We start from the raw sequence: 25,378 nt of genomic DNA, 5'->3' as shown, positions 1-25,378 counted from the left end.
ATTTCAAAATTAGTCAAAAATCATTTTGGTCAAATCGCCGGTCAACCGCGAGTTAGCGGGCATTCCGAGGGCCTAACACCTTCTCGGAATGTACATTGAACTCGAACCCTTGTTTTCAATCGATTTTATCTATTTGAATCTTTTGAAAAACCTTATATTTTTCTTGATTCTTTACTAAAAATTAAGTGGCGACTCTGTCCTTTTGGAAACCCGATTTCTCTTAAACCATAAGCCTAATCGGTTTTTCGAAAACTCAGTCATTTTCCCTTTCTATATATTTTTAAATAAAACAATCCTTCAAAAAGCTTACAATAAATTTTGAGATATGACACAAAACAATTACAAAGTTTTAACTAGTAAAAGTTAAATGTAATGCTAAAAATTTACCTTGAACCAAGGATAAAAAAATGGATTAGAAGATATTTCTTGTGAGATATCTTTTTCTGCCTGCTTCACATAGTGTTTCCCTAATCGAAGACAAGCTTTCAAGCACTTGTTAAAATAACAACTAATTGTTTCTCCTGAATGTTGAAAACGATTTTGAACAACTTTATTTCTTTCATTATGAGCTAATGTAATAAAAATATAGCCAGTTGGCCTTCAACTCTAACCACTCTTGAATCAGTTAATAGACCTCTTGTTTTCATCTCATCTGCAAGTTGCAATTTCATATCATATACAATTTCAACAAAACATAAGATAAGTCTTCGACTTAATTCTAGAATAGATAATCTAGAAGTAAATAAGATACTAACCCGAAACATCATTCGAACAACAAAATATGCTTTTAAATGACATCACTCAATATAAATCAAGTTTGCGCATAACCCGTTTCTTTCTAAGCTCTGGAGCCATAGCAGCAAAAAATTCAGCATTTCTCTTATTTACAAGGAGGTCAACGATATGCATAGTCCATTCATCATCGAAGTCCAATTTCAATATCAAAGGCAATAATTTTTCAATAGAAGTGTTTTTTGGTTCATGTTGTAGCCTTATTTGTTCTTCAGCTATTGTTGTCCATTTATCAACAGATTTGGCCAAGCTGTTTCCAATAGAATTCTGAATTCTCTTGGGACGTGATGCCAAAGTTGGTTGCTCATCTAAATGCCTTTTTCCTGCTCTCTTTTCTTGATTAGATGATTGAGTTATTTCAGGACTAGTAAAGTTCTTGTTCTGAACAAAATATCCATCATCCTGGTCAACAAATTGTGTATCTTTAGGAGCAAGTGTGGTAACTTTTTCAGCAACTATATCATCATCGGTGAATTCACTTTGAAAATCTTTGACATCATTAATTTCACACTCATTCCTACCATCAGCGACAATATCTCCAAAAATTAAAGCCAAAATATTATAGTTTGGCAATGTCTTCGTCCTATACTTAGAATCTTTTGGGTGTGCCTATTATTATCAATAGTCTTAAATCAGAAAAATAAATAACATAAATTTAAACTATATTGGGAAAATAAAAATAATAAATATAACTCACTGCAAGGTATTGTCCTAGAGATCATCTTCAACATCAACTTTTCGAGTTTCTTCATTCCACCCAAATCCACTATGTTGTGACATTCTCTTCATAGTTGCATATATCTTCTTCAAAGTCCTCATCCTATTTTTCATTTTAGTCTTATCTAATTTGTCCTCATATAGCTTGTTCATTTCTTTTCTACACTATCCCATCATTCGGTGGTTAAGCCTCCTGGTTGCGTTCTTCCCAACTTGACTTGTTCAGCAATAAAGTAAATGAAAGTGTTCATCTTGAACTTCACTCCATTTGGTGCATAGTTTTCCAACCTTAGGTGTTTGATTAGTTGTCATCCTACATAAATGAAAATATAAAAAAATTCAAGGCAAAAAAATACTTCACTAAAGCAGGCTATGATGTTAATTTGGCAAGGTGAACTTGATTGTTCTTAGAGTAACACAAGGAGTAATGCACTTCAAGCTCACATTTACCGGATGACTATGACTAATCACCTTTATCAAGTATGGCAAGAGAGGAATCAAAGATTAATTTGGTTCGACGCATCATCTAAGAAGTGATGTACAAGGCCAGTTTCAAGCCCAAGCAAGCAACGAGGATAGCTAACCTGAACTATTAACCCATTTAAAGTTTGTTTGGTAGGCTAGCTAGGAGTTGATATTTTGTTTTGCTACTTACTGTTGCTACCAATGATATTATTTATGCATTGTAACAATCAACTAGACAATTTCAAATACAAAGAATGTAAATGGGAAGAAAGCAAGAGCAGAGGTATATCGACTGAGGCGAACTTCACAAAGTCATAAGCTAGTAAGACAAAGAAGAGAAATAAGCAAGCCAACATGCTTAAAGCCATGATTTATTAAAACCTTACAGATCCTGAAATTTCATAACCAGATGATTGTCATTGTAGGAAGTATGTATAACTGATTGTTAGAATCGATTTTCTAATTTATTATTATTATTATCAGAAATTAAAGAAAAAAAATAAATTCTCATATTTATTTTAATCTCAAGAACTAACAGGAGAAAATACAAAGATCAAATTCATACATAATCTACCTGGACATCAAAATATGAAAGTAAAATGAATCAAGAAAGAAATCTTACTTGAAAGAAGAAGTACATGGTTTATTGTTGTGGCGTTCTTAGAACTGAAAATGTCCAGACAAAAAAAGAAGAAGTGTCTTGGTATTCCAACCAAAAATTTATTTTAAAAAATATAATATTAAAAAATTCATGTAATTACATGGTGTAATTACACTCAATTCCTTACCCTAGAATTGAGGAGTGTAATTACTCCCCTTCAATTACACCCAATTCCCCTCTTACCAAGTAATTACTTGGTCTACCAAACAGGACAAGGAGAGTAATTACACCAATTCCCAATTCCATTGTGGCCTTCCAAACATGCCCTTAATCTTCCCTTATTCCATTTAAATCATAGCCTCTTTTGTTCAATTTATTTAATTCATAGTCTTTTTCCTATTCAATTTTATTTTAAATTCTAGCCATTTCTATTCATTCCAATTCTGGCCAAATTCCACACAAAGCATGTCAATTTTAACCTTTTAATCCAATTCAAGACTTCCAATGCTCAATTAATCTCAACCGTCCATCATTTAAGTTAAATTCGAGATCAAATCCTACGCGTTCAAGTTCTTTAATCCAACGGTCAGGATCTACTAATACATGCTTTCCTATTTTAATCGAAAAGATCCAAACCTTAGACCATCTCCAACCCAACACCAAATTTTACACCAAATCCTATATTTGGTGTAAAATTTGGTGGTTTGAGCTCCAACCCACACCAAATTTGATGTGTATTTTAATATTATTTCACTTTTTGAATATTTTAATATTATTTCATTATACAAACTTTTAATTAAACATTATATAAATTGTATGTTTTAATTAAATTTCTTGTATATTTAATTATTTTTATACTATTAATTTTAGATATAAAATTTAGTTTTTTTTATAAATTATTTTTTCTATATTTGACTTTTTAAAAAAAATAAATTTATGTTAATTCTACTATAAATTACATATAATCATGTCGAAAAGATGTTGAACATGCATTTGGAGTTTTGCAATCTCGTTTTGTAATTATCGCAGGACCGTCACATTTTTGGAGAAAAGAAGTGCTACATGATATATTAACTTCATGTATGATAATGCACAACATGATAATTGAGGATGAGCGTGATCTTAATGCACCAATTCAAGATGCGTCAGAAGGTCCAACTCCGACCGTGGAAATGGCAATAGATGAAAATTATCAATTTCAACAATTTCTAGCTCGATATAAAAAAATAAAGGACAAAGAAGCTCATTTTGAACTACATAATGCATTAATAGAGCATTTGTGGGAGCACAGTAGTGATCTTGAAAGTTGACTATTTATGTAGAATTTACAATAATTTTTTCAATTATGTGATGTTTATTTAATTGTATTTCATTAATGATTTCACTTTTATTTGTATGATCCATTATTATGTATAATATATTATATTTGCTAGCAATTTATATTAGTTAAAAAATTATGGTACAAAATAATTTTATATTAAACAATTATAAAAGGAAATAATATGAATTATATATGGTGAATGTTTTAGAAAGAATTTATTTTATGAAATAAGAAAATATAAATGATATAAGAAATAATAATATAATAATGAAGAGAGAGAAAAATATTCCTTTTTTGTGTAAAATTTAGTGCAGTGGGTTGGAGTTGATTACACCAAAAATAGTGCTGACGCCAAATTGGGTGTTTGGGTTGGAGATGCCCTTAGGCTCTCTATTCATTCTCCATCTCCTCTCAACAGCGTCGCAGACCCTTTGGGTCCCCTTCGTTTTCCGGCGAAAAATCGCCATGATCGGCGAGGCCAACAGCCATTGGTCGCCTCTGTCGACACCTCACTCCTCCTCTTTATCCCCTTTCACTATTTTCACTCTCCTCGCGAACCTTCTCTCCCACCCAAAACCTTGCTGCCTCTCTTGATCTCCTATCCCCACATTTCTCTCCCTCGCGACCCCCAGCCAGTCACGAAACCAAGATCAGCCACTAGCGAACCTATGCAGGCACCGGTAGGCCAGTAATGCAACCCAACCCCCGCTTTCTTCTCTCCTTCTGTCCGGCAAAGCGAGCAAGGTTAAAGCTCCGGTGAGGCACGCTCCAGCCAGAGGCGTATCCAAGATTTCGAGATGATGGGTGTATTTATAAAAAGGTTGATCTAAACCGTAAAAGTTTTATGCAGTTGAAGTAAAAAGAATTTTTACTGATTTGGCTCCCCTTATATTTAAGGAAAACATTATTATAATTGCTCCCAAAATTATTTATTTTCATTTATTATGTGTCCTCTTATTTACTAGAGTATATAAAGTGACCTTCATTCTCATCCTCGACACACTTTAACAAATTACAATATACTTTGAAAAATAATAGCTCTCTTGGCTTTAATACTTTGGAGTTTCTTTGGTGTTCCGCGCTACTTGTGAAATCAAACTTTCTTGCTGATTAATTAATTTGTTTAACTCTAACCGGTTAGTGTTCTTCATTCACTTGAATTTTTTTTATCTCTCATCAGTATGTTATTTAATATCGCATTACTTCATAATACTCAAGTAAATAAAGGAAGCGACCATGTCAGTTCTCATCTCCTCTCTCTTTGTCATGTGATTATTTATTATCTATTTTTTTCACTACTTGCTTTGTGGATTTGCCTCCTAACAATTCTCACATGTTGAGATTCTCTGCCTAACACCTTATTCAATTTGTTTTGTTCGATTACATATATATGTGTGTCTCGTATAGTGTTGTTTCCTGTTACTCTTTAGCAGGTTGTGGACATTATAAGTTCAAATGTTTTGAAGAGTTCGCCTGGCTTGGGGAATCATTCAGATGGAGGTTTATTTCATTTTAATTATGATGTTATTCTTTACTAAATGAGATTATTTTATTCAATTTGTAATAATTTTGTAAACTCTAACTATCAATATATTAAATAAATTTTGGGATTGCCTAAGGAGAGGGGGACTTATGTGCTACTTGTTATTTTATCACAACCTATTTATTGTTAGAAAACATGCCTATTTGCTATTTATATTTAGCGATTTCTTACTACAAATCCCTTTTAAAATAAAAATGATGTATTGTTTACAATAATTAATCGACTAAGCTTTTCTTATGTTTAATCACTTGCAAAAACAAGTTAACTAATTCGCTTAATAAACTTATTGGCATATAATAATTTACATCTTTTCATGTATATGTTGCGTAACCTATTAATTTTAAATCATTGATCTCTATTATATTTAAAAAGTGAATATAAAAGTAATAGTGTTTAATAGTCAGTTTTGCATAAGATTATTTACTTGCTTAGAAATCATGCATGTAAGTGGTTAACAAGTTTTCAACAATCAGTTTTTTATAAATCAGGTCTATAAATTCTAATTATAACATGTTTACGCTTAGAATCCATGCTCATAGGTACTCTAATTTATTTCAGTATGTGTTAGTTAGAAATCATGCCTATAAGATTTTTAATAACATTAGCATGTTAATTAATTAGCCAGTTTTTAATATATTTCCGTATATCAATAACTTCAGAATGTCTGCTTGAATAGAAATCATTCTTGTAAGTCGAAATTCTTAATCTGCATTATTCGGCATTAATATTTATGTGATAATATGTATGTTTTGTCATTTAGAAAATTATGCCTATAGGATTTAATTAAAATTTCAGCATGTCTATGACAATTTTTTTTTGTCTAGATCTTTAATTAAATAGTTTTCAGCATGTTTAATAAACTCGAAAGATAAAATCTGCTAAGGTGTTTCTCTGCCTCCTTAAATAAACATATTTATCTAATAAGTAACAGATTCTTAAACAATTATAAATTGCTCCATTTTTACTAAGATTGATCTGTTTCTGATTATTTTATGTTAGTAACTGACCAGTTCCTGCCTTATAAATAACCTTCTTGCCTCCTTAATTAATTAATTCATTGTTATAATGTCCGTTTATATGCATGTTTGTTCACACATTTTGCATGATCATTTCACTATTTACGTGTGTTTGCTAGCATGTTAATAATCTAGAGGTCAATTTGAGATTTTACATGCTAAATGTTGTCTTATTTGTTTTGCTTGATGTTTATGGGCCTAATTAGGTAACCTTTATTTTAGGCCAAACACATATGCAGATCCTTAAACTTGTCCCTAAATTTTATTTTGGCACTCCAACTCAACCTTGTTCCATTTTAATCCTTCAACTCCAATTTTTATGTTTCATTTTGACACTTTTTTTCAAAGAAACAACAAAGTGGGATGTGAGTACTTCACATGTCATTATTGTGTGAAAAAATAATGGATGAAAATCATTTTAAAAAAAAATATTTTTTTTAGAGTTTGTGTACATTATTGTGTGAGAAATAATCGACGAAAGTGTGTTGGTTTTCATTTTAAAATAATTAATTAAATTAAATAACACCACATTTTTTTTCATATCTAGTCTATTTGGACTAACTCAAATATCAGCTTTCTAATTTTTCATTCAACTAAATACGAGTAAAAAAAATTCATGTTCATTGCTAATTAATAACACTACAAAAAATGTTGAAACTCGATAGACTTCGTTGGGTTGACATTGATTTTCTTAAGAAAGAAAATCGACGCACTTTCGTCGGTTATTTTTCACAAAAAAATAAAGGGAAACTCTTAAAAAGAAATTGTTACTTTCTTTTATTAAAATAAATCAATGATCATCCATCAATTTTAATATTTTACAATAACTAATGGATGAACGCCGATTTTTAAAATGCAAAATTGCAGTTGAATAACATATATAGAAATAAAAAAATCATAAAATTAGTATTTTGTGTTAAATGGTACATAAAAGAAATAGAGTTGAAGGGTAATTTTTTATTATTTTTAAAAATATACTTTTTTTTGTCTTTCACTCTCTTAGAGAAAGTGTGATGCACACACTCTGCCACATCACTTAGAAGTGCCACAATGAAACATAAAAATTGGAGGGTTAAAATGGAACAAGGTTGAATTGGAGTGCCAAAATGAAATTTAGGGACAAGTTTAAGGGTCTGCATATATGTTTGGCCTTTATTTTATTTAAGTCTAAAATCAGCTATCTAGTTAGTCCAATGCCTCTTGGACATTAATTTGGGACGCAAGACACCTTTTAAGACGTTGGTCATGCATATGGAAAGGTGGGGTAGGGGTAGTTTGGCCTTATTGAAAATAATGTAAGTTAACTCGAGCAGAAAAATGAAAAATCTTGATTTGTCTTAACACACTGAATAAGCCGAGCGTTGATCAAGAAGGAATAATTTAATTTATGTTTCTTCTTTTCCTTTATTTTCCTTTTATAATTTGCATTTATTTTGGGGTAGTTAATTAATTAAAAAATATTTTTCTCCTATATAATTGTCCTTTCTGTCTTCTTGCTTATCTCTCTTTAATTGTTTCATGTTAATTATTTGTATTAAATGTCTTAAAGTTTATTTACTTTATCACTTAGTTTGATTAATTAGCTAATAAATGAATAAATAAAGACTTTATTTGTTGCATAATTCCCACAAAATATATGAGATACGGTCGGGACCCATATTTATGGATCTCGAGGGGTGCTTAACACTTTCCCCTTGAGGCAACTTGAACTCTTACCCGAATAACTAATTTCGTTGACCTTAATTAGATTAAATTAGTTAGGTTAAAATGGTGCCCTAACACGTCTTTAATTCGTTAGGTGACGACTCTTCTTTTAAAATAAAATCCTAAAAGAGTGGTCAAGTCATTGCACAAAACCTGTTTTGCAAAAAAATGGGGTGCGACGAAATGACTACTCCACTGGAAATATACCTAGGTTCTTACCATTACTTGTTTCATGCTCTCAGTGGGTTCATTTATTTTTTCGTCTTATTTGTTTATTTCCTTGTTTGCTTTGTCAATACCATGCCCAATTCTTATTTGATTTCCTTATTTTTTTTACATGTTTATTTGTTTTTCTTTTATATTTTATTTTATTCCGTGTTTAATCCTCTCCCCTTTTATCTTCTTCATTTATTTCCATGTTTAATTCTCTTTCATTTTCCTTATTTGTTTATTTTCATGATCAATCTCTTTCGCCCTTCCTTATTTAATGTATTTCTTTCCTTACAATCACATGTTTGCATGTTTTGACAATTTTGCTTACTTCCTTTTTAATTGTCTTACATGTCAAATTCTTCCCCTATCCTTTATGTGTTTATTTTCTGTCTTTTGCATTCTGTATTTATTTATTTACTACTTTCCTAAACTGTTTATGTGTTACCTCTTTTCATCTGCATGCTAAATGTTACCGCTTTGATAAACTGACATTTCGTTCATATTTCCCCCCAATTGGGAACCTCTTTTTTTTTTCTAGTGATGTGCCTTTGCACTTCTCACAAAATCCTCTTCAAATACCCTATATTAGAGATTCATCATATGCGTGGCAGAAGTGTATAGTCTTACTATCGTGAAACCACGAGCCTTCTCGCATAGAATATCTTTAGTCCGTGTCTATCCAATTCTTAGAAGCTTAAGATAGAGCTATTCACCCTTGATTAAGTCATACATGCATAAACCTAGGTGGTTTGACCCTTGGTGTCAATTTACATTATTAGTAGCCACCCTATTGTCTAAAGGGTTCCAACGCCCTTTAGACAAAATGTATATTATATGTCAATGTGATCACAATAATTAATTTAAGCCAAAGTATGTTAAATGAAGTTTAGAATTTGTTTATTGTTTTGTTTGCAGAATCATGGCCTCTCATAGCTTTGCGAACACACAAATGGCTGTAAAAGTAAGTCATCTTCTAGAAAATTGGTTGAAGAGTATTAAGAAGGACCGTGAATTGAAAGTTCTCTAACTATTGGGTGGGCAACATTCCTCCTATTTGATGCTCTCAATCGGTACTTGATCATGACGTTGCTAAAATTTGGGACACTACAGGATTGGTCTTCAAATTTAGAGATTTTGAACTAACACCAACAATTGAAGAAGTTGGTGGGTTCCTTGACCCTCCCTATCGAGATTGTCAAATGATTGTACCTCACAAGTAATCATCGATGAGGTTCTTAAAAAGTCTGAGATTGAAATACAATCTAGAATTAACTTTCTTTAAATTCTAGATGGATTTCGATAGAATTTCTACATTTGCGTTTTTGTGATGAGGACGATCATCAAAATTTCACTAAAGAATTTGCTTGCTCCGCTAGAAAATGGGAAAAACATCGGTTGAATGCTTTCGCCACTGCACCACTGGGTTAATTAGCTTTTCCTATAAAGGAAGGAAAAATCAGCACTACCTTGAGTTATGTGGTCTGCCTGTTAGCTAGAGAAAGGTTAAATCCTACAAAGACTATAGTTGTCATGCCCTGAGGCTACCCCCTAGAGGTAACACGGGACCTAGGATCACAAGTGACCCCAAGCTAACACTGAATCTGGCATATCACAAGCATACTGAATATATAACTAAGATAAGCAGAAGCATAACTAATAAATGAGTCAAAACTAAAGGACTCCAAATAAAATATATCTAAATATCTGGGGGAAACAACCCCCAAACACTTAACATGGATTCTATGTCTGAAAACCTTTACTACTAATGAGTTGCTGGGACAAGTCTCCAGCTAACTCAAGTAAGCTAACTAAACCAAGCATAAAGAAACACCCTCAAACTATGAGGAATCACCACTAAAGTTACTAAGTATGGGCTGGAAATTGTACTAAGCGTGATTTGGATGTTGAGCGCCTGAACCTACATTATAAAATAATGTAGCGCAAAGTATGCATTAGTACTTTGAATGTACTGAGCATGTAGGATATAGCTACTAAAGTGAACGACATAAACAGAACAATATAATACTGATAATATAGACTGAGCATATAAATAGATTATACTGAAGTATAACTGAAAGTCTGATGAAGCCCTAATCAAGAAGGTCTTTCAATTCCTTAAGCTCGGATGGAGCCATTATGTAAGGAGGAATTGAAATAGGTTGGGTATCTGATGAGTCCGAGATTTGGACTAATTTAGGGCTTTGTTTATATAGATTTAGTGTCCTCTAATGCTTATTTTGTGCCAATAACTGATGTAAAATCCTTGATTTTCAGGTATATGAATTAAGGACACTAACAGGAAAAAGGAACAAAACAGGCTGAAGAAATGAAGATGGGCGAGCCTGAGGATTGCCCAGAGCACTCGACGTGTCGCCGAGTGGCTCATCAGACCGCCTAAAGGGAAGAACAAAGTTGGCGATGAAAAGGAGCAGTCGGCAGATCCCCGAGTGATTCCGTGAAGCCAAGATAGATTACTCAAAGTTACAGACCTTGAGGATGCTGAATGCCAAGGCAGAAGGGCGATGAAAGAGACCAAAGGGCGGCTCGTCGAGTGGTTCAGCGAGCCCGACTTACTTCACCGAATGAGATTTTGTAGCTTATTTTCGGTGATAATAAATACATTTTTGAACATTTTGTTTAGTATAAAATAATCAAATACTCTGGAGAACAATCTATTGTTAAGTTTTGAGCATCTAGAGACAGTTTTTCTCTAGTTTTTCTTTATCTTTGAAGGATTGAAGAAATTCATTTTCGAGAAATTGGAAGTGGGTCTTTGAGGTCATCAAATTGAAGCATTGTAAGGACGAAATCACTCTTACCCAGTTGATGGATAATTAATTTGGTAACGATTTTTACCCTTTTATAACTTCTAGCTAAAATTTGAATTCTTGGGGTATGATCATGTCGTTATAGGCTGATTTAGCTTATGGGTATTGCTAATTGTTAGTTGAAATGCTATTTAAAAGTGAGTTTAATCATTAATTGTGGTTTAATTTAAGAATTGTAGTTACAAATGCAGTTCTATCTTTGTTTTCTTGGCTTGCTCGAGAGAGAGGTTTTAGAACTAAGGTTTTCGATGAATGGTTTGTGGGTATTGGGTTGACCTGTGTTCAGCTCGAGAGAGTGAATCCTAAACCCTTTCCTACACATGTAAGCTCGAAAGAGTAAATGGATTAAGGTGTGGGCTGGTCTTATTTTGCATGCTTGTTGATGTTCGAGAGAAATCACTTAATACGGGGTAAATTGTTCGAGAGAAAATTACCTCCCTTATAGCCTAGCCTACTCACTAATATCTAGCTATTTACTAATAGTTGCAATTACCCACATGTCTATATTTGCCTATAATCGATCACATCCCAATATTCCATCTCATATTATTGTTAATTCTTATTGATTGTGACTGTTTGTAGTTGTTAATCAAAAACAAAACACCCCATTTGACATTCGTGTCACCCTTAATTTAAATGATGTCTTTATTCGATAATTTTTATTTCTATGACTGATTTGACCACATTTATACTTTCCAATTGAATCTTAAACACATACCGCTCCCTGTGAGATTCGACCCCAACTAATTTAGTTGGATTTTATACTGATATATGATCGTTGAACACCTAGAATTGGATGAGGTGTGGTTGAAAGGTTAAAATCAAAATGGCGCCGCTGCCGAGGAGTGGTGTTGTTTGAAATTCTTTTGGTGAAGTTGAGTTGTATTCTTTTTAGTTATAGTTGAATCTATTTATTTTTAGTTTTGGTTTTTGTGCTACATGTTGAACAGAGGAAATGAACGTATATGGTAGCAACAGTAACCAAGTAGACCACTCTCCTTCAAAGATGATGATGTAGGGATAACATCCTAAATTTCAAACACTTGGAAGGTGAGATAATCCATGAGTTGTGGCTTAGATTTAAGACACTATTGTTGTAGTGCCTAACTCATGGAATCCCAGATAAGATGCTACTGGACTTTTTCTATAGAGGTCTTGGTCCTGAGATTAGAAGAGTGGCTGACCAACTTTCTCCGGGTGGTCTAATATGACAACCCTATGCAATAGTATCCCAACTTCTCGATCGCATGACCAAGACCAACAAGGAGCAAGAGAGGGACCAGAATTTGGCCAAAATATTAACTCAGCTAGATCTCTTGGCCAACAAGATCATGGAATTTGACGCACTGTACAAAAAGAAAGATAGGTACATTTCTTCTCATGAGCGTATAAAGCCCAAGGATTATAAGGATGGATAGATAAAAAAGATACTCTCACGCATTCTCTACAAAGTCGAAGAACACGACAGAGTGTTGAAAGAGATAAAAGAGAATGTCTCAATGCTAAATCAGATGATTGCTTCTTATTCCATATCTATTAAGCTACTGGAGACGAATGTCTCAATGCTAAATCAGATGATTGTTTCTCATTCCATATCTATTAAGCTACTGGAGACCCAAATGGGTCATATTTCGTCTCATCTCAACCCAAGGCAAAAAAGGGGATTGTCTAGTGATACTATAGCAAATCCCAAAAATAAAGCTTGAGTGGGTACTTGCGTCGTGCCACGACGTTAACTAAGGCACTTCTGGGAGGCAACCCAAGTTTTTATTGCTTTATGTTTTTTTTGGAATAATGGGTTTTGATTGTGCAGGTGAAAAATGGAATGTGTTTGAAAAATGCAGGTTGGCGAGCTAAGTGTCCAGTCGGTGACTCGCTGAAGAGGCTGGCGGGCCCGAATTGGACCGCCATTGGACTCAAGAAAATATCAGGTGGGAGTCTGTAAAACTTGGCGGGTCCATGGACAAGTCGATGACTCACCAAACAGGTCGGCGAGCCCGACTTTGTCCGCCATTTGGACCCCAAATTAACTGGAGGTCTTGTAAAACTCAGCGAGATAAGTAACCACTCGGCGTGTCGTCGGGTGGTTTGACGAAGTCGACTAATAGCGTCAAAGGGCCGTGAACTAAACGGGTTTAAAAGGCCAAAGGTTTAAACTTTCAAACTCTTTCTTATTCCCTCATTTTTCCCTCATATAATCACACCCACACTTTAGATTTTCGATATCCTTGCATTTTTATAGCTTCTTGCTCGTTGATCTTGTGTTCAGAGTGGAATACATTGCCGCCTAGCTTTACATACTCGTATTTCGACATTAAAGATTGGTTTTCCTAACCCCAAACTCTTGATTAGCGGTTGAACTCAATTGCAATTGTGTAAATCTTGTTGATGTGTGTTGGGCCTCTCTGAAATTGTAATTTTGTTCTAGTTGTGCCTATTGTAGTTTCGTAATTCTGAGAAATTACCTAAGTTGTTGATTTCCCGAGTTTGGTACCTTAAAATTGATTAAAATGTGTTGGGTTGCGGTAAAATGTTGTTGGGTCTAGTCGGGTGAAGTTTGAGTAACCCCAATTGTGGTGAATAACGTACTTTTCCCACTGATGGAGCATTTGACGTCATTATTAAGGGCAAAAGTCGTCAAATGGCCAATTTTGGCAAAATCGGGGGAAATCTGAGTACCCCGGTGACATGGGTCGTATAGGTCTAAGCTTAATTACATGAATGTGTGGTTTGATTTTGTTTTCGGGGGTTGTGGGCTTGATTTTTGGAAACGGGGTTGAAAATTGGCACGTTGGGCAGTTTGGCGAGCTGGTCAAGCTCGCCGAACCACTCGGCGGTTCGCCAAAGTCCCCCTTTATAACCCTTAATTTCGTGTTCTTTTAGGATTTGATTATGTAACTTTCGGCGAGAATCTTGAGCTCGCCGAGTGCACTCGGCGAGTCGCCAAAAGTATTATTTGATCGCCCTTTATGTGCCCCTAACCCTTAAAACACACTGTAACTTTTGGCGGGCTAGTCTGAGCTCGCCGAATAATGTCGGCGATTCACCGAATGGCCCTACCTGTCACCGACCTATTATTTTTCTGGGCATTTTTCAAGCCAGTTCTTTCAGCGAGCTTAATCTGGTTCGCCAAAGAGACTTGGCAACTCGTCGATCGGTTCGGCGAGTCTTTCTGCAATCTGTATTCTATAGTTTTCTTGAACTATTTCTAACTATTTCCGATGTGTTTTGCAGATATGGCTAGACCAAAAGTAGTAGTACGAGACATGCCCCCCGCAAGAGGGTGAAGAGAATCACTATCAATGAGGATATAACTGCATCCAAGGCAAATGCCACAAAACTTCCCACCATAGCTGGGAATGGTAAAGGAAAATGAAAGGCACCTACTCCTGAGTCACCGGAGGTCATCTCTGATAGTGATGGAGTGTACTCCACTCACCTCACCACTTCTGAGAGTGAGGGTGAGCACCAGGACCCTCAGGCTATCATCTCTAAGCCTAAGGACGATCAGTTGTTATTGGTCAGGAGAAATAAAATACGCTCCAAGAGGATGCATGATTCGTCTAGGATTCGGGTACCACAGGCCACTACTCCTCCTCATGTCCCGGACCAGGCTGTGGTCCTAGCACCACATGCACAGGGTCCTCCTCATCGGTCTATGAATATACTAAGGGCGGAGGGATTGAAGACCATCATAGAGGAGAAAAGGTTGTCTACAGATGGAGTGATAGACAGATATCCAGATATCTGGCGTACCTTGAAGTCCCAGAAGTTCCAGATTTTCACCAGACCCTGTGACCCTTATATTCCTAATTGGGTCTGGGAGTTTTACACTACCTATAGAGCTCTATTACCACTAGGGAAGCGGAAGGCTTCCACATTCAAATCGGTAGATTATGTGATCATTAGGGGCAAGAAAGTGAAGTGTGATAATGATGATATTAATGTAGTTCTGGAGTGTACAGAGAATGTTTCAGATGACTATCAATACATGATCAAGACAAAATCATTGGAGACTGTGAAAAAATGTTTGGCCCCTCTGTTATCTGACGGTACTCCTAGGTGGATCGAGGTTGGAGCACCCATAGAAAAAGAAAGACCTTAATGTGTTTGGCTTCATCAGCAACACCATTATGCCGTCACAGAATGAGTTTATCCGCCGCCACACAAAGACAGTTTGCCTTGGATCGATCATTGCAAGGAAACGCATAAATTTAGGCATGATCATTGCATAAGAGATGGCTATGAGGGCCAAGCACCAAACCTTTCTCCATTTTTCGGTGTTGATCACCAAGTTGTACAGACGAGCTCGGGTGCCTCCCGAAAAAAGAAGGACGTGGAAGTGATTCCCGCCTCCTATATCGACAACTGACAGATTGAAGCTGAGAAGAAGAAGGCAGCCCGGTGGATTCTTCCCCGGCTGTGGACATTAAGACTTTACCTACAGAGGCAGTATTGCCTACTCTGGCCCCTGGGCCTTCAGGTATATTTAGTACTGCCCCTTCCATGACTCCAAGTTCTTCTACTGCTCCCCTGCCTCCTAGGTCTGCTGCTAGTGCTGTTGCTTCTCGACCTCCACTCACTCAAGCTGCGATACTACGGATAGGGCATCTAGCCCATTTTACTGATAGACGTGCCTCCGGGCTTGAGGCTACAGTCCCTGAGATGGTTGAGAGGGCCCTTATTGCTGTTGTGACACCTTTAGGTGTGTGTATTGATGCCCTTGCGACAATGATAGTGATGTGTGAGCGAGGCCAGGGGGCCACTGATGAGGTGACGACCCTAAAGGCCGCAATTGCTGAGTTGAGGAAAGACGTAGACCAGCTGAAGTCCACAGATATGTCTATGATTTTTGGGACTATGGAGATCCCCGATATACCAGCTAACTGTGATGTGCCTTCGGCTACCACCAGAGATGTGGTTTGATTTGATGAGGTGGCTGCTGTCGAATCCGAGGCGAAGACTGATGAGGAGCAACTTGGTGTTGATGCGGAGACTACATGTGAGGGCCTCACAAAGGTTGAGGAGGCCATGGTGCATTCAGTCGTGTAGATTTCATTAGCAGATACATCCATGGCGGGCTCTAGTGGAGCCAGTGTTGCTGTTACACCGGACACTGATGCCCAGGATCAGAGTGTTGCATCGGGCATTGATGCCCCAATAGATGGAGCGACTGTGTAGACATGGTTCTTCTTTACCTCCCTTTCTGTCATTTTTATTGACTTTTGATTGTGTTTGTTGCATTTGAGGACAACTTCTTTTTATTTGTGGTGGAGTGAGGTATTTCTATACCTACATCTTGTGTATATATTGGGTTTTGTGTTTTAAACTGTGTTTTAATCTTATTATGTTTGAGCTTATGGCTCCTGATTTTGAACATAAATGATTTTTGACCCATCTAAAAATTTTGACATTTTTGTTGTGTGTGAATGTGGTTGTTCTTGTGCAAATTTGAGTATCGGTTATGATCAATACCGATGACTTAAATAGTGCTCTTAATCGAACAAAAATGAATGCGCGATTACGATGAGGCCAAATGAAGTTGCATAGACAATATGTGGACTTTTTACATCTCGTTATGACTAGCCGGTTATCGAATGAAGTCTCTTGTGATGAACATTGCACACTAGCGAAAGTGTGGCGTCTCGTTTGATATTGGTGCCAATGTCTTGTGTGATGAGCTTACTTTGAACCTTGTGTGATGACATATAGAATTTGCCCCGTTGGTCCGGTTGACTAAGTGATGCAAGTTCTTGAAATGATCTTACGCAACAATTTTGAAAAGTGAAACAATTTGACAATATACCTCTTTTGTGGCCAACCTTGTGAGATGTGTGATGCTTATCGTGACCAACGACACTATCCTACGGTATGAGTGTCTACGATCGTCAATAATATAGTAACCCAACCAAGGGTTAGTGTCGTGTCCTAAGGGAGCGGTTTTGAGAATTGATAGAAAAATAGAATTTACATTCTAACTAGTCATAGCTAAAGACATTTGCCATAAAAGACACTGTAAATTAAAGGGGGCAACACAAAAATGTCAAATATCAAAGGGGGTTTTGTNNNATTGTTGGGTACGTGCTTTCAATAGGAAATTTGCAAGACAATAGTGACTAGACTAAGCTTTAAATGGAAATAAGTTCCTTCTCGGGCAGCTTACCCCGTTTCAAATGCGTTCCTCTCGGACACCCATTTTCCGCATGAAGACTAGCCTACACCTTACCCCACTCACTCTCTCGAGCTGAGTGTTAGGATATGGGACTTGGACTCACCCTCTCAGGCTGACCCTCATGTCAACCCGTTCCTTAATGCCATCAATCTAGTGGTTTTGGTTTCGCGACCTCCCTCTCGGGCAAGCCGAAAACACATGGGTGGCTTTGTATTTGCAACTACAAACCCTTTAGATTAAACCACAACTACTAGGTGAAATCACCATTAAAATACATCTAACCTATCAACAAGCAAGACCCAACAAGAATATCAACCCATATTTGCTAAATCACACCCCAAGAATGGGGGGTTTTTAGTCACACATCAAGAAATAAGAAATTATAACTAACATTATAATGAAATCAACTGGGTATAAAAAATTAAATCTTAAATTTAGCAAAGGAAAATGAATAGAGAAGACCCATTTCCAACTTGGGGAAGAAAAACTCCTTTCTTCAAGTCTCCACAAAACCTTCTCCTAACTTGAGAGAAAAATATCAGCTAAAATCTTTTCTAAAGTGAAAATAATAATAATAATTGTTCCTCCACTAAGACTACAATTCTAACTATTATTTATAGTTTTCACAAATTGTGCTGCGGAGGATTGTTCGGCAACATTATTGGAGATCGCCAATGAACTCTGCAATCCGCCCTTTAATCAGCTCATTGCCTTCATTGTCTTGCCTTCAACATCCTCATATTCTGGATCATTGGGCAGTACAGTACTGCTTCGCGAAACTGATCGACAATTCACCGACTGCTCATTTTCTCGCCTTTTAATCCACTTCCTTCAAGGCTTCGCGTACTGGAACGAAGGGTGGTTCATGTCGTTTTGGCAACTTGCCAAGTTGAACTCGGTAATCTGCAAGATTCTATTTCTTGTTCTTTTCAGCCCTATTTGATCCGTTTTGCGCCTAAGTGTCCATGCTTCCACTAAAACTTCAAATACCTAAAACTCTGGCATTTTAATCAGGTATTGAGATACAACAAGTAGTCAAGGACACTATTTCTATTAGAATAAAGCCCTAAATGAGTCCATTTTTTGGACTCATCAATGTGTGAACCTTGCTTGAACCCCCTTTGAGCCTTATCCTTTTCTTGGAAGAAACTTGAGCAATTGAGACCCCTCTTTTTCTATTCACCCATAATCTTCATGAAGTGTGGTTTGAGTGAATAGTCAACTTAGGCCAAAAGCCTAAGTTGGGGGTGTGGTGAAAAGAAAAGGTAAATCAAGAATGTGAAAGTTCCCCCTTCTAGTAATGGTCTTGAAAAAGATGGAACCCCTCCATATAAAAAAAGAAAGAAAAGAAGAAAGCAAAAGAAAAAGATTGAAAAAGTTGTGAAAGTTGCAAAAGAAATAGGGTGTCCGGTATTCCATTGGAAATTGAATAATGGGGTGAATTTTGAGCGTGATTCGAATGTTGAAGGAAAGGAAGAAAGTGATGTTCATACCACATTTCATGAGGATAGCAGCAACTGAACCTAAATGACCATACCTTTACACTCAATCCCGTTACAAGCCTTGAGAAGACCTTTTTGATCTTGAGTAAGCTGAAACGATTGTTGATTGGAAAATAAGGGCAAACATATGGGTGAAGTCATGCATGTGTTCATCTTTGTGAGTGTGATAGTTGTATTTGATTCCGGAACTATAAATTGTTGAAGGATTGTGTGTAAATATGGAATCATTTTTTTTGTTAGGGCATTTGAGCACCTTTGTTGAGCTTGAACTTGCATTTTAAGCAAGTATTGTGAGCTTGAGTATCTTTGATAATGGTGAGTCACAACTTGAATCTTTGAGTGCACAATTGATCCTTGCATGAGTAAGTTGAGTCTTGTTGTGTGCATTCATGATTGAGTCTTTTGTAGCACTGTTTGAGACATCCTTTTTGAACTGCTGAACTTGAGTTTTATTTGAGGACAAGCAAAACTTTAAGTTGGGGGTGTTGATGAGTCCGATATTTGGACTCATTTAGGGCTTTGTTTATATAGATTTAGTGTCCTCAAATGCTTATTTTGTGCCAATAACTGATATATAGAATCCTTGATTTTCAGGTATATGGATTGAGGAACAAAGCAAGGACACTAACAGGCAAAAAAGAACAAAACAGGCTGAAGAAAATGAAGATGAGGGAGCATGAGGATCGCGAAGAGCTCTCGGCGTGTTGCCGAGTGGCTTATCAGACCGCCTAAAGTTCCAGTGTGCCAAACCCTGAAGGGAAGAAACAAGTTGGCGATGGAAAGGAGCAGTCGGCGGATCACCGAGTGATTTCTCGAAGCCAAGATAGATCGCCCAAAGTTACAGACCTTGAGGATACTGACTGCCAAGGCAGAAGGGCGATGAAAGAGACCAAAGGGCGGCACACTAAGTGGTTCGGCGAACCCGCCTTACTTCACCGAATGAGCTTCGTAGCTTATTTTCGGTGACTATAAATACATTTTTGAACATTTAGTTTAGTATAAAACAATCAAATACTCTGGAGAACAATCTATTCTTATGTTTTGAGCATTTGGAGACAATTTTTCTCTAGTTTTTCTTTAGCTTTGAAAGATTGAATAAATTTAGTTTTGAGAAATTGTAAGTGTGTCTTTGAGTTCATCAAATTGAAGCGTTGTAAGGATGAAATCACTCTTACCAGTTGACGGATAATCAATTTGGTAATGATTTTTACCTTTTTATAATGTCTAGCTAAAACCCCATTCTTGGGGCATGATCATGTGATTATGGGCAGATTTAGCTTATGGGTATTGCTAATTGTTAGTTTTATAAGTGAGTTTAATCATTAATTGTGGTTTAATTTAAGAATTGTAGTTGCAAATGCAGTTCTATCTTTGTTTTCTTGGCTTGCTCGAGAGAGAGAGGTTTTAGAACTAAGGTTTTGGGTTAATGGTTTGTGGGTATTGGGTTGACCTGGGTTCAGCTCAAAAGAGTGAATCCTAAGCCTTTTCCCACACATTTAGCTCGATAGAGTAAATGGATTAAGGTGTGGGCTGGTCTTATTTTGCATGCTTGTTGATGTTCGAGAGAAATCACTTGATTCAGGGTAAATTGTTCGAGAGAAAATTACCTCCCTTATAGCCTAGCCTACTCACTAATATTTAGCTATTTACTAATAGTTGAAATTACCCACATAGCTATATTTGCCTATAATCGATCATATCCCAAGAATCTGTCTCATATTATTGTTAATTCTAATTGTTTGTGACTGTTTGTAGTTGTTAATCAAAACCAAACCCCCCATTTGATATTCGTGTCACCCCTTAATTTGAATGATGTCTTTATTCGATAATTTTTGTTCCTATGATTGATTTGACCATATTTATACTTCCCAATTGAATCTTAAACACATACCGCTCCCTGTGGGATTCGACCCAAACTAGTTTAGTTGGGTTTTATACTGATATACGATCGTTGAACACCTAGAATTGGATGAGGTGTGCTTGAAACGTTTAAATTAATATCTAGAAGGAGATCTATTCTAAATTTGATTTCCTTTTTGGGAGGAATTCCGGGGAGATTTTCTATGAATACTTCTGAAAACTAATTTTCCACTGGTACTGACTCAAGTGTTTGGGTTTCGGAGTTTGAATCCTTAACCCGAACAGGATGATATATATACCCTTTAGAAATCATTTTCCTGGCCTTAAGGTAAGAGATGAATCGACCTACGGGCACTGATTTATTACCCTTCCACTCTAAGACTAGCTTGCTTGGAAACTGAAACCGAACGATCCTAGTTCCACAATCGACAGAGGCATAACATGAATGTAACCAATCCATGCCTAGAATGATATAAGAATCTACCATTTCTAACTCTACCAGGTCTGCTTAGGTGACTTTCTGAGAAACTATAACATGACAATTTTTGTATTCCTGTTGAGCTATAACTGGGTCACCAACTAGGGTAGAGATTGAGAAAGGTTTTGAGATAGTTTCTGGACTGACACCGAAGTTTACTTCTATACAGGGAGTTACAAATGAAAGAGTAGCCCCTGGATCTAACAATACATAAACATCTAAATGGAAGACTTGTAACATACCAGTGACCACATCAGGAGAATCGTCTTGGTCCTGGCGACCTTGAAGAGCATACAACCTATTCCAGCACTGACCACCACCTATACCAAACGAGGCACCCTGTTGAGTGGAGTGACCTGCTGGCACTGCTAAAGTTGTAGACTGAGCCATGTTACCTTTTTGTCCTTTCCTGGCAAAAGGGCAATCCTTTAATCTGTGACCAGGCTTACCATACCCAAAACATCCTTCTCTGTCTATAAGACACTCACCCAGATGGTTCTTACCACACTTTGGACAGAATGGATAAGTCTTGTTACCTGAAGCACTTCCTTGAGACTTAGAGCCTGATGTCCTACCTTTCTGATCTTGTCAAAACCCGAGGGATGGAGAGCTAGTCGATGAATGTGCTAGCATTGTAGACCTCTGCTGAAATTGTGAGTGATTTCCACCACTTGACCTATGCTGAGAGTATTCATAGTGTCCTGGTCTAGCCTTTTTGTTATCCTTAGCCATCTCTTTGACTTATCTCCTTCAACCTGCTGAGCATTGATCATTAGTCTGGAGATATCCATATCCCCTAATAGCGTAGCATTCCTGCACTCGGTTTTCACCAGATAGGATACTCCAAATAAGAACTTGATCATATGTGCTCTCGGATCGACAATCGTATGTGGAGCATACCTGGAGAGATGGGTGGACTTTACCCCGTATTCTTGGACTAACATCAAACTCTGCCTTAAGTTCATAAACTCCTAAGCCTTAGCCTGCTTCAACTGTCTTGGGAAGAACCTGTCCAGAAAAACTCCAGTAAAATAATCCCATGTCACAGGAGCTGCATCCGCACCCCTGTTTCCACTACGTGAACCAGATATGAGCCACATCCTTGAGTTGATAGGACGCTAGCTCAACACTATCAGTACCAATAACTTACATTACCTTAAGAATCTTCTTGACCTCATCAATGAAGTTATATGGGTCCTCACCAAGCTTTAACCCTAGAAACTCTAGCAGATTTATACGAACAAAGTCTTGAACCCTGGCTGCAGCTGATTCACTAGTGGGGTTTGCATGAACTGGGGCTGCTGATTATTCTGGTTGGCTACGGTTTGAGCCAAAAACTTGATCACATTACGGAACTCTGCATTCGTAACCTCATAGTTCAGGACTGGAGGAATTGCGTGAGCATTGTATGCGTTAGCATTTTGTGGGTTAGCTCCGTGAGGAGGCATGATCTGAAACACATAACTACAAATTAAAAAAGAGAAGTTGACTTATACTTCACGCATGTAAGAATAACAAAAGAAGTGAAATTTTCTTAGAACACCTAGTAGCCTCCCCCTCATAGGTATGGCGCGCTTCACACTCATGAAAGACTTTACTTAGTGTGTCTTTCAAACACACTAGGAATCTTGAACCTGATGCTTTGGTATCAAGTTTTTCACTCCTGAGGCTACCCCGTAGACGTAACACGGGACCTAAGATCATAAGTGACACCAAGCTAACCCTTAGTTTGGCATATCACGAGCATATTAAATATATAACTAAGATAAGCGTAAGCATAACTAATAAATGAGTCAAAACTAAAGGACTCCAAATGAAAATATATCTAAATATCTAGGGAAATAACTCCAAAATGCTTAACACTAACTCTATGCATGAAAGCCTCTACTACTGATGAGTTGCTGAGACAAGTCCCCAGCTAACCCAAAAAACCCTGAAAGACTGAAAGTAAGCTAACTAAGCCAAGCATAAAGAAACTCCCTCGAACTATGAGGACTCACCACTGAAGTTGTTGAGTATGGGCTGGAAATTGTACTAAGAGTGATCAGGAGGCTAAGCGCCTGAACCTACATCATAAAACGATGTAGCGGAAAGTATGTGTTAGTACTTTGAATGTACTGAACATGCAAGATATAGATACTAAGCTGAACGATATAAATAATACTATATAATACTGACAATATAGATTGAGCATGGCAATAGGCTTGTGAGACCCCGTGGTTTTTTCACATAATATGTGTATCATTGCATGAGTGTATGAAGCTTATATGACTTGGTGTATCATTTCAAACGAATAAGGTTGCAAAGGGGAGGTAACAAAATTCAAAGAATTAGACTAACATTATGGGTCAAGGATGCCCTTAAACAAGTTCGAGTTAAAGAATGTCTCTTCTAACACCCTGCATGTTAGAAAAGTTCAAGTTATCCAGTACCTTTGGGGTAAGATAAAGAGTGTCTTATATGCTAAGAAGGATGTTTTATAAGGTGATATAGTCGCCCAATGATCGTAAGTTAAGTTTTGAAGTCAAGCAAGTTGGGAAATAAAAAGTCGGCAAAAGTTAGAGTAAGTTTCTTTGATAAAATTTCTGAAATTTGGGTTAAATGTATCAGAGCTTTTCTCCCAATCTATAAAGCTTTGGGGCAACCCCAATATACTACATCGAAGGTCTACGAGTTTACTTTCCAATGCACTAAACCATTTGTCCGTACAACTTTAGAATTGAGAAATATTTAGATTTTAGTGAGACTGCACAAGCAGGCATGTGAAGGTGGCCCCCTAGCTCTTATGTCGGTTTAGCTTTATAAGATCTGATCTCTCCTTCGTTTTATCTCATTTTTTTGAACCAAAATAAGAATTAAACAGTCCTAAACCCTCTCTAAAGGTTACCCTATCATCCAAGCAAAGATCTATAAGATTTCAACATGGTTTCACCATCAGAACGTTCATAGAGATTGTGTTACTTCTTTCCTCCTCGTTGGTTGTGATTTGAAGGATTCTTCATGGTGAAGGAGTCTCATTTTTTAGGTGGTATTGCTGTTGTTTGGAGGTAATAATTCTCATCCTTCATTTTATTGAGTGAGTCAAAGTTATAGATATGCTATATAAGCAGGAACATGAATAGACGGCTGGAAAAATCGTACTTGGATAGTTACGTGATGTTAGGCTATTTTGAAGTATTTTCTGATCTTGTTGTTGCTGGAATTTTTGTAAATGCTTTGTATGTGTGTGGTTCTTGTTTATATGAGTCTAGAAGAGAAGAAGAAGTATAGATGGGTATTTAATTGTGAGATAAATTAGTGTAACGTTGGTTCTATTATTGTATTGGAATTTTCAAATTGTTTCTTCTTGGTTCAACATCTTGCGTTTAAGGAGACTGTTTGTTATTGACAAGACAAAAATACTATAAGCTCCATCAAGTTTAAGTTAAGTTTTTGTCCTTTTAACCTCTTATCGCTTATGAAGAGAAAGATATGATTCCAAATGTAACTACTGGACGAACTCACAAGATGGTGATCGGAAGTGGCGAGTTCGAGTTATTATGGTTATATTAAACAATTATAGGACTGTATACATATATTTTTTCTGGCCTTAATCATTTGAAGACTTGTGGTTGGGATTTGGTTGAGGTTATTTTGGGGTTGGAAAAGAGGGGTGTGGAGATACTCTAAGTTTTTATTATTGTGCAGGCATACTGTATTTGGTTGTTGTTGACTATTGCGTAGGCCTCCACTTGTTAATAGCTGTTGAAAAATTGTATGTTATGTCATTAATTTGGGGTTGTAATTTAGAGAAGAAAATGTAGTGAAACATACATTTAAAAAGGGTCCGACGAGCTAATCACTGTGTTATTAATCTCTAAATTGCTATTTTGACCCTGACGTGTTAATATTATATCTATAATGCTTGTGTGACATAATTTCATGTAGATTACATACTAAGGAAGGGGTATAGTCCGCATTAATACCACAAGACCCATAATTAAGGTATGTTAAGGCTAAGCGTTACTTCCTTTGAGCATGAATTTTAGAATCCTAAATCGTCAAAAGTTGTTTTACTATTCTATTGTTAGAAAGACCTTATGTGAAAGGCATTGGGATTGCAGCTAACGTATTTTTGTGACTCCATTATGTTGATATTCCACTCGTTCGGTTATATAGGTTACTAG

The 25,378-nt window shown here is 36.6% G+C and overlaps 2 protein-coding genes across 2 annotated transcripts in view; both read left to right on the top strand.

Annotated features, from left to right (window-relative positions):
* LOC125872833 (ATP synthase subunit d, mitochondrial) overlaps positions 1–25,378 on the top strand; it is a 739,546-nt gene that overhangs the window by 496,313 nt on the left and 217,855 nt on the right. The window lies entirely within an intron of this gene.
* On the top strand, positions 15,707–16,126 carry LOC125873857 (uncharacterized). The gene has a single exon (XM_049554706.1). It carries the CDS (start codon positions 15,707–15,709, stop codon positions 16,124–16,126), a length of 420 nt encoding a protein of 139 aa, XP_049410663.1.

This window comes from Solanum stenotomum, chromosome 8 (assembly GCF_019186545.1).
Source record: "Solanum stenotomum isolate F172 chromosome 8, ASM1918654v1, whole genome shotgun sequence".
In the NCBI taxonomy this organism is placed as follows: Eukaryota; Viridiplantae; Streptophyta; class Magnoliopsida; order Solanales; family Solanaceae; genus Solanum; species Solanum stenotomum.
Note: the sequence above shows the minus strand (reverse complement) of the source record. Positions and strands in the feature narration are given on the sequence as shown.

Coding starts and splice junctions, on each gene's coding strand:
- LOC125873857 (XM_049554706.1), top strand. CDS start 15,707: ATGACTCCAAGTTCTTCTACTGCTCCCCTGCCTCCTAGGTCTGCTGCT.